At 35.9% G+C, this 14,254-nt stretch overlaps 1 protein-coding gene across 2 annotated transcripts; it reads left to right on the top strand.

Moving 5' to 3' along the window:
* The first annotated feature begins 2,274 nt into the window (after nt 1-2,274).
* LOC140818418 (cis-prenyltransferase 4, chloroplastic-like) lies at nt 2,275-4,408 on the top strand. 2 transcript variants are annotated; one of them, XM_073178360.1, is made up of 3 exons: nt 2,275-2,720; nt 2,827-2,894; nt 3,479-4,408. In XM_073178360.1, the coding sequence occupies exons 1-3, from the start codon at nt 2,316-2,318 to the stop codon at nt 3,924-3,926; spliced, it is 921 nt and encodes a 306-aa protein (XP_073034461.1). In that variant the 5' UTR covers nt 2,275-2,315; the 3' UTR covers nt 3,927-4,408. The 2 variants fall into 2 exon arrangements, with proteins under 2 accessions (XP_073034461.1, XP_073034460.1); XM_073178359.1 differs by having other exon boundaries at nt 2,276-2,732.
* Nucleotides 4,409-14,254: the final 9,846 nt, after the last annotated feature.

Below are 14,254 nucleotides of genomic sequence, written 5' to 3'. Positions count from 1 at the left end.
CTAATGAGAAAGAATACATCTGTTGGAATTTGTTATTGTTTTCAATTTTCTCACGGTTTCATAATATTAAACATTAAATAAATTTTCACAAATAGCAAAGCTAAAACAATAAAGAGCCCATTTCTATTTATTATTTTTCTAATTTCTTTGGTATTTTTGGCATCTCATTATTAAATAAGCCAACCAAATACTTTATTGCATCCAATTTTTTTTTCTCAATTTAAAATGAAAACTTGAAAATGAAAATTCATTTTATACGTTTTGTCTAGTTTGTCGTAAATAAAAGAACAAAACATCATTTGTGATTATAGTCCGTTTTTTTTTTCAAACCATATCCATACAAATGAACCATTTTGATTGTATTGGCATCTACCGTGTCATAATCCAACATATTTTTTGGATGAATTCGTGCCCAACATTTTTCCATTATAATATAGTTTCAAACTGACGAATGAATCTTCTCCAGTTTTATATGTAAATAAATACAAAAATTCAAAGGTTTAGTCCAACAAATAGTTAAATTAAATATTTTTAGTCCATCAGGAATTAAAAAAAAGTCATAATTTTTTTTTTATCAAAGAAGAAGAAATATCATAGTCCGGGATGCCATTCAAGAAGCTTCTACTTCGTCTATTCATCAGATATCAATGACAATGCTTTTCTTCACTTAGCGCTACAAGAAATAACAAAATCAGTACCAAATGTCCAATATTGAAACGATTTTTGGCTATAAAATAATCATAAACCATACTCATTGTAATATTCAAATGTGATACAAATTGTGTTTTCAATTGCAAAACATGATAGGAAACCCATTATGTTAAAAAAATTATTTATGCTCTTGGTTTCTTATTGACTTTTTTGCCGTTGCCAGAGGAGTTGGGAGGAAGTGGAAGATTGATTTTGGGTTTGTAAGCCATCTCCAACTCATTACGCTATCTTAGTGTCGCACTAACTTTAAAATAGTGTAATTCTTACACCAAATATAAAATTCATCTCCAACCCATCAACTCTAAACTCTACATTAAAAAGAATATTCTCGGAATATTCTCTATTATTTTATTAACAACAAATAATTTATTTAACAAAAAATTTATAAACACAATAATTAAAATATCACTAATACCTCCGTTTTAAATTTAAGTGTTTGTCATCCTTATTTTATTGTATTGTGGTATGATTTTTAAAAGTTTGTTGTTATCTTGTTTAGGTTTATGTTGTATCATTATCTTAGATTTTAAGTGTTGTCATCTTATTTTATTTTATGTTGTATTGTAATGTCAATTTTAATAATGTAGTGTTTTTTATGTTTGTTTATTTAATTTTGTATCATTTTCTTTGATTTTCAAAAAACTAGTGTTTGAAATCTTAATTTTTTTTTGTACTTGTATCTTTGTATTCAATATTAATTAATTTAATTATAACTACATAATTAAGATATTCATGACATATTTTATACTATTTTATTTACTACAACTAATTTATCACAAATAATTTATTAACATAATAATATTATCTTTATTAATTATGTATTAAAATATCCAAGTTTTTTAAAATCACTTTGTTAAAATTTATTGTTTGAAATAATACATTTTTTTAATTAAATTAGATTATAAAATTAATTATATAATATTTAGAGTAAGTAAAACTACAATAAATAAAATTAAAAAAATAAAAAAAAATAAAAACACAATGCTATTGCTACAGTGTTGCACCAAATTTGGTGCAACACTGTAGCAATACTCTATTTTGGTGTCAAATATAGTGTTGGGTTGGAGCAATTAACTTTGCACCAAAATGGTGTTTTGGTGCAACACTGTAGCAATACTCTATTTTGGTGTCAAATATAGTGTTGGGTTGGAGCAATTAACTTTGCACCAAAATGGTGTTTTACATCATTTTGGTGTAGGGTTGGAGTTGCTCTAAAGTGGAAATAAAGAAGATGAATATATACTTTGGGCTTTTCTCGACACATGTGGAAATCTACATCCCGCTAAATTTTTAACATAAAACAAAATTGCGGATGATAGATATAATTAACACAAAATTTTGAGGGACATGAATGACCAAAGGTGGAAACAATATGGCCACTTTAATTTATATATCATAATTCATATTTTTAATAAAAAATTAATATTTTATATAAAATAATATATTTTTATGAACCGAATCAAATGAAAAGTCGGACCCAAAAAAAATTGTGACGGTTTCACAAGCATAATTGTGATTTTTTTATTTTTTTTTAAAATATGATTTAACTAGTTACAAGTCATTATTCTTTTGACCTTGAAAAGTCTTATCCTCCTCCCAGTGCAATGGCAGCGAGCTCTTTCCAAATCCATCTTTCACCCCTCAAACATCAGCGCTTCCTTCACGCGCCTGAACTCTCTCCGAACACGCGCCGTCCTTCGTTTTCCTTCATTCCTAAAGCTTTCACGGAGACTGAACCTCCGGGAAACGGCGTATCAATCAATGGCTTGCTGCCTGTTCATTATGCTGAGGAAGACCCGAGTTCGCTTCCTTCAGGGCTCCGGGAGGAGTCGATGCCAAGACATGTGGCGGTGATTATGGACGGGAACCGGAGGTGGGCCCGGATGAGGGGTTTGCCAGCTGGGTCGGGTTACGAGGCCGGGGCTCGGGCTCTAAGGAGAGTCGTGGACTTGTGCTGCAAGTGGGGGATCAGGGTTCTAACGGTCTTTGCTTTCTCATCCGACAATTGGGTTCGTCCCAAAGTAAAATTTTTCATAACCTTAACTTCATTTTCAGGAAATGGAAGCTTTTGTTTGGTTTTACTTGATTTTGTGTTTTCTACTAATTTGATTGTAGATGGAAACAGATTTCTTGATGGGATTGTTCGACAGAGGATTGAGAAATGAACTCCAACATTTGATAAGGTCTGTTGTTAAATTGCTTCGTACTTTATTATCTACTGTTAATCATGAAATGCTGGTATTTTATTGATTTATGAGAAGTGATTCATTAAGTGATTCGTGCTTCAATGTGATTCTTATATATGCGTTTTGGGGATAAATCAGCATCTTGTTGTATTGTTCCATGTTTACGTCTTTCTTAGATCGATCAAAATTCTACCCTTCGGTTGGTGTGATACTTTTGGGCTATTACTTTGTTGTTTAGCTTGAATTCTTGGTTACTTTTGAAGTAACTGGTACCAGGATTTTGTTTTGTTTTTAATGTTGTTGTATGAAACTGTCATTCATTAGAGCGGGTTGCGGGATGATGATTGTATTAGATGACTTATTATCAATCAATTGATCCCAAATCTCAATCCTGTCTGTATAAATTCTCCACAATTTCATTTTCTGAGATCATCGTTTTTCGATCAAAGTTCTCTCTTTTGTATATTCGTAAATTGTCTTTTATTTTTTCGATTGCTTCTTGTCGTGGTGATACATGTATAACTAGATCATATCTATTGGTATGTAACGAAGTTTATCTTTTACTTAATGGTTCTGGACAGAGGGAAGGTTCACATTTCTGTTATTGGAGACTGCACCAAACTTTCGAAACCACTTCAGGTCTTGCTAAGTGAAGCGGCGGAAACTACAAAGAACAACTCTCAGCTTCACCTCATTCTTGCGGTTAATTACAGTGGTCAAAACGATCTAGTTCAAGCTTGCCAAAATATCGCACAGAAAGTGAAAGACAGTCTCATTGAACCAGAAGATATCAATAAATTTTTACTTGAAAGGGAGTTGGAAACAAATTGTACTGAGTTTCCAAACCCTGATCTGCTAATACGGACCAGTGGTGAGCTTAGGATTAGTAATTTCTTGTTGTGGCAACTGGCTTACACCGAACTGTATTTCACAAATTCTCTCTGGCCTGATTTTGGAGAAGATGAGTTTGTGAAGGCATTGCTCTCTTTTCAGCAAAGGCAGAGACGATATGGTGGAAGAAGTTCTTGAATTGTACCGAGTTGGATGGTAAACAGACTACACGATAGATCATCCTAAAGTCTCATTTACTCATTCGTCGCCCTTAAAGAATTCCTGACATCAGAACTCAGAAGCCGAATCATATGAAACCTCTTCTACAAAGATCACATAATGTATCTTGGATGCTTGTAGCAGAGAGCAATTACTACAGTGAACAATAATCCGACTAAGCAGATGATATCTGTATCGTCTTGCACTGGACTGATGATTACTCAAAATCATTAAACATTCACATTGAAGTGAAATTCAGAAGTTTTTGCCACCCAACAAGTACGTCCCTGCGGACGGCTCCTACGACTTTTCCAGCACTTCTGTTATGTTCTTGTTGGCTAGACATTGGATACCAGATTTTTTTGGGTGTTGATTATATTAGCACTTGTTAGGTTAACATTATCATTCAGGAAATGTGGAGTATCAGATAATATAAGAAAGTAAAAGAAGTATTGATTTATCGGGTTGTGAGCATTCATTAAGTAGGTGTTATCACATTCATTTTACTTTTTATTTAATTACTTTATTTATCTTATTAAATTTTACGAATTTATCTATATATATATATATATATATACATATTAAATTTAATTTCTAAAAAACAAATCGAGTAACCTGGCCATTCGTACGGAAACTGTGAAAAAAGCCTAAATCACAAGTGTTTTGGGCAGATATCTGGATACGACTCATTTCACTCGTGGTACAATTTTATACATTTTGAATTCAGATGTTCATATAAAAATCTTGGAACATAGATCAAACCATCGTGACGTGAAAAGAGTTATTTGTATTGCTATTTTGCACAATGCAATTGGTTACTTGGGATGATTATATTTTCTAACTTGTGCTACTTCTGTTATGTTTTTGGGTCAAGCTAACGACATTTTAAGCATATTTTCTGATGTAATTAATACAATACAACCAATTGTGTGATTATGACGAATAGGAGCCAAAGATCGGGGCTTCATTCTTGTCATAGATAGATCACTCAGTCCATAAGTAGTGTGAAAACTCATTATGGCTCCCGTGCTCACTGCCCATGAGTTACTGACTCATTATTCAGCAAGCACGCAGTCAGAATGTAAGTTATTGATGCATTCGCCTACTGGACTTTCCACATCTAGGTGAAATATTTGGGTTGCTTCGTCTAGTAGTACGATGCTTGTATTGCTTCCCACAACCCCATTTTTCACGGTTTAGGTTGTTCTCATTTCGCTCGCCGTTACCACGGGAATCACTTTTGCTTTCTTTTTCTATGGACATGACAGTGAAGCAAATATGTCCATTAATACTATGTTTGGTACCGACGGTAGCTCTCATTTCTTTGATAACAATTAGCAAAAAGCTATGAGAAAGTGAGACTTGCTTACTATTAGGCAATGAATTAAGGATTGTTGCTGCCCGCCAAGGCCATTTGAGGTGTATTTAGTTTCACGCGTTAGTTTTGAAAATTGTTTATGTAAGATTCAAAATACGATAACGTAATCCAACTGGATTCAAATCTAGAAATAATGGAAAAAACAAATAATTTATGTTAGTTGCATTTATTGAATGTGATATGCATGTGCACATGTTTAAGATAGGATTTTATATTAGAATGCATAAAATTATGTTTTAAAGGTTATTCGAGAAGCAATCGAGGAACGGAGACCGAGGAACATAAAGAGAAAATATTTTTATTAAATGATTATTTTTAATTATTTAATATATGGTATATTTTAAATGGTATTTTCGAAAATGGTGCTTTTTGAGGCGTTTTTACACCCAGAGTCGTATGTTAGATCGGTAACCGATTTTTGACGAAAACAAGGACTTTTGGAGGCTTGATTAATATTTTCGAATACTTTCCTAAAAAAAATATTTTACCTACATTATAATAGGCCTATTGTACTAAGGTTATTGGGCCTATCTTACTACACAATTATTTATATCAAAGTATAAAGTTTCCTAAACCTTATGTAGAATTGCGGATATGTTCCTAGTCAGTTGTATTCCTAGTCATAAGGAGTTAGTTGAGTCTTTCCTATACGTAGGGTGTTGTTATGGAGAGTCCTAGAAGTGTGCTTAAGTTCCTTCTTGTGTGGATAGTTAGTTATGTATTCGTATATATATACATATGTCTGATATCAATAAAGTTAAGCTTTTCCACTCTACAATCGCATAAGCTTCACTATATTTTAATTATCAACATGGTATCAGAGCCAACAACTCCAACCAAACCCACTTCCTCCAACGACAAAACCTCCTCCTCACTCACAAACCCATGTCAACCACGAAACACCTTCCAAGACCTATCCCTCCTATCCATAACAACGCACAAACTTACAGATCACAATTATTTGCAATGGTCCACCCCTGCTGCTCATGTTCATCCGAGGGAAAGGCAAAGAAGACCACCTGTTCGACAGTGTGCCACTGCTGGGCAAAACAGAGTCTGAAGGCAGAATCTGGAAGGCTGATGACTCGATGATTATGGCGTGGCTTATCAACTCAATGCACCCTGAACTCAGTGAGAATTTCCTGCTGTTTCACTCGGCCCGAGAGATCTGGGAAGCTGCACAGGAAACTTTCTCATGCCGGGACAACACTTGCTGAGTTGTTTGAGATTGAGGAATCACTACATAATCTGCGACAAGGTGAATCCTTAGTTACAACATACTTCACTAATCTCACACGTTATTGGCAGAAGGTTGATATCCTTGACTCGTCGAGCTGGAAATGCCCAACTGATGGCGAGACTCACAGGAAGATCATTGAGACCAAACGGGTCTTCAAATTCCTGTTCGGATTGGACAAGTCACTCGATGACGTGCGCGGCCGGATTCTCTCAATTAAACCACTGCCCAGTATCCGTGAAGCCGTCTCTGAGGTCCGACGTGAAGAGAGTCGACGCAAGGTGATGCTCGGACACAATACTCCCGGTGCGCATGACGGTAGTGCTCTCGCTGCTTGTGATAACACCGGGCCTGATGGCAAGCCACCCCGAACACGTCATGGTGTGACCATTGCCGTAAGCCCGGGCATACGAGGGAGACGTGCTGGAAGATTCATGGCAAACCGGCCAATTGGAAACCTCGGGGCAACGCTGCGACCTCTTCTCAATTCAACCCCGACCAACTCAGTATCCTCCACAACCTCATCACTCAAGCTCAAGGCTCGTTCACAGGGGCTCCTGTCAGCGCCGTCGGGAATGTAGCGCAGCAAGGTAATCTCAAAACTGCCCTGCACACTCATGTATCCACTCCATGGATTGTGGACTCGGGGGCTTCGGATCACATGACGGGTAACAGATCATTATTTTCCTCATATCCACCTAACTCTCGCGATATTTATGTCTGTATTTGTAACGTCCCGAAAATTTTAAAGACCACGTAAACCACGTGCATGCAATTATTAAATTCATTGTGTATTTTAATTAAATGTTTTAATTGCATGAATTATTTATGTGGTGCATTTTGACATGTTTAAAATATATTTTCTGCATGGTTGCATGAAACTGTATTTTTTTAAAAGGATATTCAAGTGACGATCGAGGAACGGAGACCAAAGGCTGAAAAATGTAAAATGTTTTATTAAATATTTAATTTTAATTATTTAATTTAAGGGAGATGGTTTCTCATATTTTTTTTGAAAACAAGGAATTTTGAGGTGATTTTATACGCCGGGACTAATTTTTATCGGTGTTGGATTTTCAACTAAAATGCGATCTTTTAAGCAGTCCGGCTATTTAATTAACTATCGATTTTTATGAAAACCATTTTATAAATTGATTAAGAGCCTAGCTTGCACTAGTGGGCTTAATTAAGAGTTTATTTGGCCTTAAGCCTATTTAACAACTTAATTAGCATTTAAAAGCAATCAATAACCTAAACCTTGTGCACACTTCACGCCGCCAAAGAATTTTATCAAAAGCAATAACCCTTCCCTCGGCAACAGCAACTCACGGCACTTGCAATAGCCTTGGGGGAAACAGCAGCTTTTCTTCTAAGTTTTTAGGGATTCTAGCCTCCGTTCTCTCCGTTCTTCGTCGTCGTCGGTATTTCGTGCGTTTACGACGTCCTTTTCTCATCCATCATGTCGTATTATAGTTTTGAAATTGTGTGCATGAAAATCATGAAAGTGGCTTTGTTATTCTCGGATTTCTGCACATACATGTTCTAACCCATGAATTTTGATTCAAAACTTTGAGTTACTCACGTTAAAGGGCTGCCATGATGTCTAGGAAGGTTTATGTGAAACTTTTGTATAAATTGAAGTCCCACACACCACACAACTCACGGCTGGAACAAGAAAAATAAAAGAGAAACAACAGCAACAGAAACCGTGAACCTGCTGTCAAGAATTAGGGGTTCGGGTTCCTTGTTCCAGGGGTTGTTTTGGTTTTGGGCTTGAACCAAGGCTCGATCAGGGTCTGTCAAGGGTCAGGGGGAGCCCTAGCCAAGCTAGGACTCACGGTCAGGGCTGGGAAAGAGTCCTAGCCACGCTAGGACTCTACCCGAGAGCACAGCAGAAAGGGTGCAGGGATCGCAAGGCTTCAGGGGTCCAGGGGCTCGATGCGTGGGGCACGGGCTGGGTAAGAGCGGTTCACTAGGGTCCTAAGGAGGTACACAACGTGTGGGCTCAAGGGCAGGGGCGTTGGGATAGGCCCTAGACACCAAATCTAAGAGTCCATGCAAGTGGGAAGTCTCGGCCAGCATGGGTTCAATTAGGAGACCTTCGTTTTTGGATTTTGGTTGGGTTTCTTGATAAAGTTAGAGTCCAGTAGGTCAATTTAACATGTTGGACAAGTTCTGGTTTGTTATGGTCCGAGCGTAACTCGGTAAAATCAAAACTTGGCTCGGGGTCAAAGTTTAGGTGTCAAATGAGGGTTGTAAATTAAAGAAAAGTTGGTAAACGGCTCACGGGGATCGAGTCGTGGTCCATAAAAGCTAAAATAATATAAAAAGACTAAATTTTGAATTTAGGAATTTTATATTAAAGTTTAGTATTTTTTCGGGATTAAAACGCCGTTAAATTGATCAAGAAAAGATAATTTGGAAAATGTCTATTATTTAAGCTAAGTAAAATTACGAAAAAATTCATGTAAGCTTAAATAATTATTTGGGTCATGTTAGAGTCAAGAAATCAAGAAAAAAATTCAAAAACGTAAAATGTCACGTCTAGGGATAAAATGGTCTTGTTACACCTAAAAAATTAGTAACGGTCATGGCAGTGCCCTAAATGCTGTTTTTATGATATTATGTTCATTGTTAAATGCTTATGAAATGTTCATGATTTATTTATGATTTATTTTAAATGTCCATGAAATTTTATGATTAAAGTTGACATTTAAAATATATGGTGCATGCTTGGTTTCAAAAGAAAATATATTCACGCATGATTTTATATGGTGATGAAAACATGAAAATATTGATGAAAGTGAAGTAATTGTGACTATGAGGATTTGAGGATTTGAGGTTATGATCAAGAATAGGCCAAGGCTCAGTTGACGATCCTGTGTCGCTGATGTCCCCGCCGCCCAGTACTGTGGTTTCATGTAGATGGTACCATCGTCATGTCATGTCATGTCACGTCAGGAAAGTCACAATTAACGATCTGAATCAAGAAAAAGATAAAGTTATGATCATGAAAAGAATCACGTCATGCTATTATGTCATGTTATCATGTTATGTTATGCTCAAGGAAAAGGTAAAGGTAAGGTTCATGTCATGCATATCACGAAAAGGTTATTTTACGTAAAAGTATTTTCACTGTTGCATGAGATTTTATATCTATTACTCGTTACAAAGATTTGGTGTGTTGAGTCTTTAGACTCACTAGGTGTGATGGATGCAGGTGAGGGTGAGGGAGGACTTGACGCATGAGATGACTGGACTGAAGGTGCACACAACCCGAGGACCAGCGCTTCTACGATTTTCCGCACTCATGATTATGGGTTATAATGTTACGTTAAAATATTTTTAAAAACCCTTTATTTATGCTTTAGAGTGGTTTTGGAGAGGAGAATATGTTTCACGAATATTGCTTTTTAGGTTTGGTAACTCATGCGATGATTTTATCCTTCATGTCTATTCACTTGATTTTAAAATGCTAGCTAGCGAATGTTCTAGATCATGGGCTAAATATTTTGATGGGCGGTCCGAAATTTTAAAAAAAAATTTCCTAGTACATTTTAAACGCAATAACACGCGACGTTTCAGTTGGTATCAGAGCAATGGTTCTGTAAAGGGTTGTGCCACCATCAGTGCCGGGAAGATCAGTCGTCAAGCCTCAAACTTGTAAGTTTACATGCTTTATATGATTTTGTGATGTTACCTGCATAAGTATATGGATCATATGTTTACGTCACATGTCTAATAGCATTATGAGGATATATGTTTTATATGTTTGGAATGTTTATACGTGATACGATATGAAATAAAAATTATTTTAGCGCTGGTTGGTTTGTGGTGGAATTGGTTTAGGTCGATTTTTTTGGATTTTAGTATTGACGATCTATTTTTGGGCTATAAGTTAATCGAGAATATTATGAATGCTTTAGGACACATAGATTTTCTAAGAAATTATTTATGATTCATGGTTACTAGTCGAATTAATCTTTGGGAATTAGACGTAAGGAATAATGATTTAAGGATTTGCAACGACTTAGGAGTAAGAAAATGTATAAATTGATTTTGGGAAATTAAGTTTAAAATTATCGAAAACTATGTTATGGGAAACTGTAGAAGGAAATTAAGAACGCCAAAAAAATTTATGGGTTAATCATAAGATTTTCGAAATTTACGACGAATTAGGATAAATTTTGAGAAAATTAAGAATCTATTTTGCAAATATTAAAGAATTTGGGGACTAGTTTAGCAATAAGCGATAATTTGATTGTTTAAATGATAAGAATTTTGAGGATTTAGACTTTTGAGAATATTTGGAACCTTGGGATATCTTGGTTTTAGTATTATAAGAAATTTTAATCAATGGTTTTTAGGGATGAATCGATGTTAGGCTTGAAAATTTAAGCGATAGCGATTGCGTTTGAGATTTTAAGATTTAAAATTGATAAGTGATGAATATTTTGGGTATAAAATAAGGAAGGAAAAAAATTCGATAAGCGTGGTCAGCCATATTTTTATTGGGAATTTTAAGAAAAATTGAAATTCGAGGCCAAATAATATAGCACTAAGAAATTATGGGTCTTTTTAAGTTGCGATTTGAAAATAAAGATTTAAGAAGGAAAATTTAATTGGGATACTAGAACTGATTCTAAACTTTGGTTAATTAAGGATAAGCGAATTTCGAGGACGAAATTCAATTTAAGGGGGGAAGATTGTAACGTCCCGAAAATTTTAAAGACCACGCAAACCACGTGCATGCAATTATTAAATTCATTGTGTATTTTAATTAAATGTTTTAATTGCATGAATTATTTATGTGGTGCATTTTGACATGTTTAAAATATATTTTCTGCATGGTTGCATGAAACTGTATTTTTTTAAAAGGATATTCAAGTGACGATCGAGGAACGGAGACCAAAGGCTGAAAAATGTAAAATGTTTTATTAAATATTTAATTTTAATTATTTAATTTAAGGGAGATGGTTTCTCATATTTTTTTTGAAAACAAGAAATTTTGAGGTGATTTTATACGTCACGACTAATTTTTATCGGTGTTGGATTTTCAACTAAAAATGCGATCTTTTAAGCAGTCCGGCTATTTAATTAACTATCGATTTTTATGAAAACCATTTTATAAATTGATTAAGAGCCTAGCTTGCACTAGTGGGCTTAATTAAGAGTTTATTTGGCCTTAAGCCTATTTAACAACTTAATTAGCATTTAAAAGCAATCAATAACCTAAACCTTGTGCACACTTCACGCCGCCAAAGAAGTTTATCCAAAGCAATAACCCTTCCCTCGGCAACAGCAACTCACGGCACTTGCAATAGCCTTGGGGGAAACAGCAGCTTTTCTTCTAAGTTTTTAGGGATTCTAGCCTCCGCTCTCTCCGTTCTTCGTCGTCGTCGGTATTTCGTGCGTTTACGACGCAAAGGCACGCCAAAATCTTCCTTTTCTCATCCATCATGTCGTATTATAGTTTTGAAATTGTGTGCATGAAAATCATGAAAGTGGCTTTGTTATTCTCGGATTTCTGCACATACATGTTCTAACCCATGAATTTTGATTCAAAACTTTGAGTTACTCACGTTAAAGGGCTGCCATGATGTCTAGGAAGGTTTATGTGAAACTTTTGTATAAATTGAAGTCCCACACACCACACAACTCACGGCTGGAACAAGAAAAATAAAAGAGAAACAACAGCAACAGAAACCGTGAACCTGCTGTCAAGAATTAGGGGTTCGGGTTCCTTGTTCCAGGGGTTGTTTTGGTTTTGGGCTTGAACCAAGGCTCGATCAGGGTCTGTCAAGGGTCAGGGGGAGCCCTAGCCAAGCTAGGACTCACGGTCAGGGCTGGGAAAGAGTCCTAGCCACGCTAGGACTCTACCCGAGAGCACAGCAGAAAGGGTGCAGGGATCGCAAGGCTTCAGGGGTCCAGGGGCTCGATGCGTGGGGCACGGGCTGGGTAAGAGCGGTTCACTAGGGTCCTAAGGAGGTACACAACGTGTGGGCTCAAGGGCAGGGGCGTTGGGATAGGCCCTAGACACCAAATCTAAGAGTCCATGCAAGTGGGAAGTCTCGGCCAGCATGGGTTCAATTAGGAGACCTTCGTTTTTGGCTTTTGGTTGGGTTTCTTGATAAAGTTAGAGTCCAGTAGGTCAATTTAACATGTTGGGCAAGTTCTGGTTTGTTATGGTCCGAGCGTAACTCGGTAAAATCAAAACTTGGCTCGGGGTCAAAGTTTAGGTGTCAAATGAGGGTTGTAAATTAAAGAAAAGTTGGTAAACGGCTCACGGGGATCGAGTCGTGGTCCATAAAAGCTAAAATAATATAAAAAGACTAAATTTTGAATTTAGGAATTTTATATTAAGTTTAGTATTTTTTCGGGATTAAAACGCCGTTAAATTGATCAAGAAAAGATAATTTAGAAAAGTCTATTATTTATGCTAAGTAAAATTACGAAAAAATTCATGTAAGCTTAAATAATTATTTGGGTCATGTTAGAGTCAAGAAATCAAGAAAAAATTCAAAAACGTAAAATGTCACGTCTAGGGGTAAAATGGTCTTGTTACACCTAAAAAATTAGTAACGGTCATGGCAATGCCCTAAATGCTGTTTTTATGATATTATGTTCATTGTTAAATGCTTATGAAATGTTCATGATTTATTTATGATTTATTTTAAATGTCCATGAAATTTTATGATTAAAGTTGACATTTAAAATACATGGTGCATGCTTGGTTTCAAAAGAAAATATATTCACGCATGATTTTATAAGGTGATGAAAACATGAAAATATTGATGAAAGTGAAGTAATTGTGACTATGAGGATTTGAGGATTTGAGGTTATGATCAAGAATAGGCCAAGGCTCAGTTGACGATCCTGTGTCGCTGATGTCCCCGCCGCCCAGTACTGTGGTTTCATGTAGATGGTACCATCGTCATGTCATGTCATGTCATGTCACGTCAGGAAAGTCACAATTAACGATCTGAATCAAGAAAAAGATAAAGTTATGATCATGAAAAGAATCACGTCATGCTATTATGTCATGTTATCATGTTATGTTATGCTCAAGGAAAAGGTAAAGGTAAGGTTCATGTCATGCATATCACGAAAAGGTTATTTTACGTAAAAGTATTTTCACTGTTGCATGAGATTTTATATCTATTACTCGTTACAAAGATTTGGTGTGTTGAGTCTTTAGACTCACTAGTTGTGATGGATGCAGGTGAGGGTGAGGGAGGACTTGACGCATGAGATGACTGGACTGAAGGTGCACACAACCCGAGGACTAGCGCTTCTACGATTTTCCGCACTCATGATTATGGGTTATAATGTTACGTTAAAATATTTTTAAAAACCCTTTATTTATGCTTTAGAGTGGTTTTGGAGAGGAGAATATGTTTCACGAATATTGCTTTTTAGGTTTGGTAACTCATGCGATGATTTTATCCTTCATGTCTATTCACTTGATTTTAAAATGCTAGCTAGCGAATGTTCTAGATCATGGGCTAAATATTTTGATGGGCGGTCCGAAATTTTAAAAAAAAAAAATTTCCTAGTACATTTTAAACGCAAGAACACGGGACATTTCAGTATTGCTGATGGCTCCCAAGCTCGAGTGGCTGGCCTAGGAACAGTTCGAATATCACCACAGATGACACTCAAGTCTGTGTTTTTCGTGCCTCAACTAGACTG

This window comes from Primulina eburnea, chromosome 17, assembly GCF_022965805.1.
Source record: "Primulina eburnea isolate SZY01 chromosome 17, ASM2296580v1, whole genome shotgun sequence".
In the NCBI taxonomy this organism is placed as follows: Eukaryota; Viridiplantae; Streptophyta; class Magnoliopsida; order Lamiales; family Gesneriaceae; genus Primulina; species Primulina eburnea.
Note: the sequence above shows the minus strand (reverse complement) of the source record. Positions and strands in the feature narration are given on the sequence as shown.

Excerpts from the sequence above, each read along its gene's own strand:
- LOC140818418 (XM_073178359.1), top strand. The coding sequence starts at position 2,316 with ATGGCAGCGAGCTCTTTCCAAATCCATCTTTCACCCCTCAAACATCAG. Across the intron at positions 2,733-2,826 it reads ACAATTGGGTTCGTCCCAAA|ATGGAAACAGATTTCTTGAT; the intron begins GTAAAATTTTTC and ends ATTTGATTGTAG. Across the intron at positions 2,895-3,478 it reads GAACTCCAACATTTGATAAG|AGGGAAGGTTCACATTTCTG; the intron begins GTCTGTTGTTAA and ends GGTTCTGGACAG.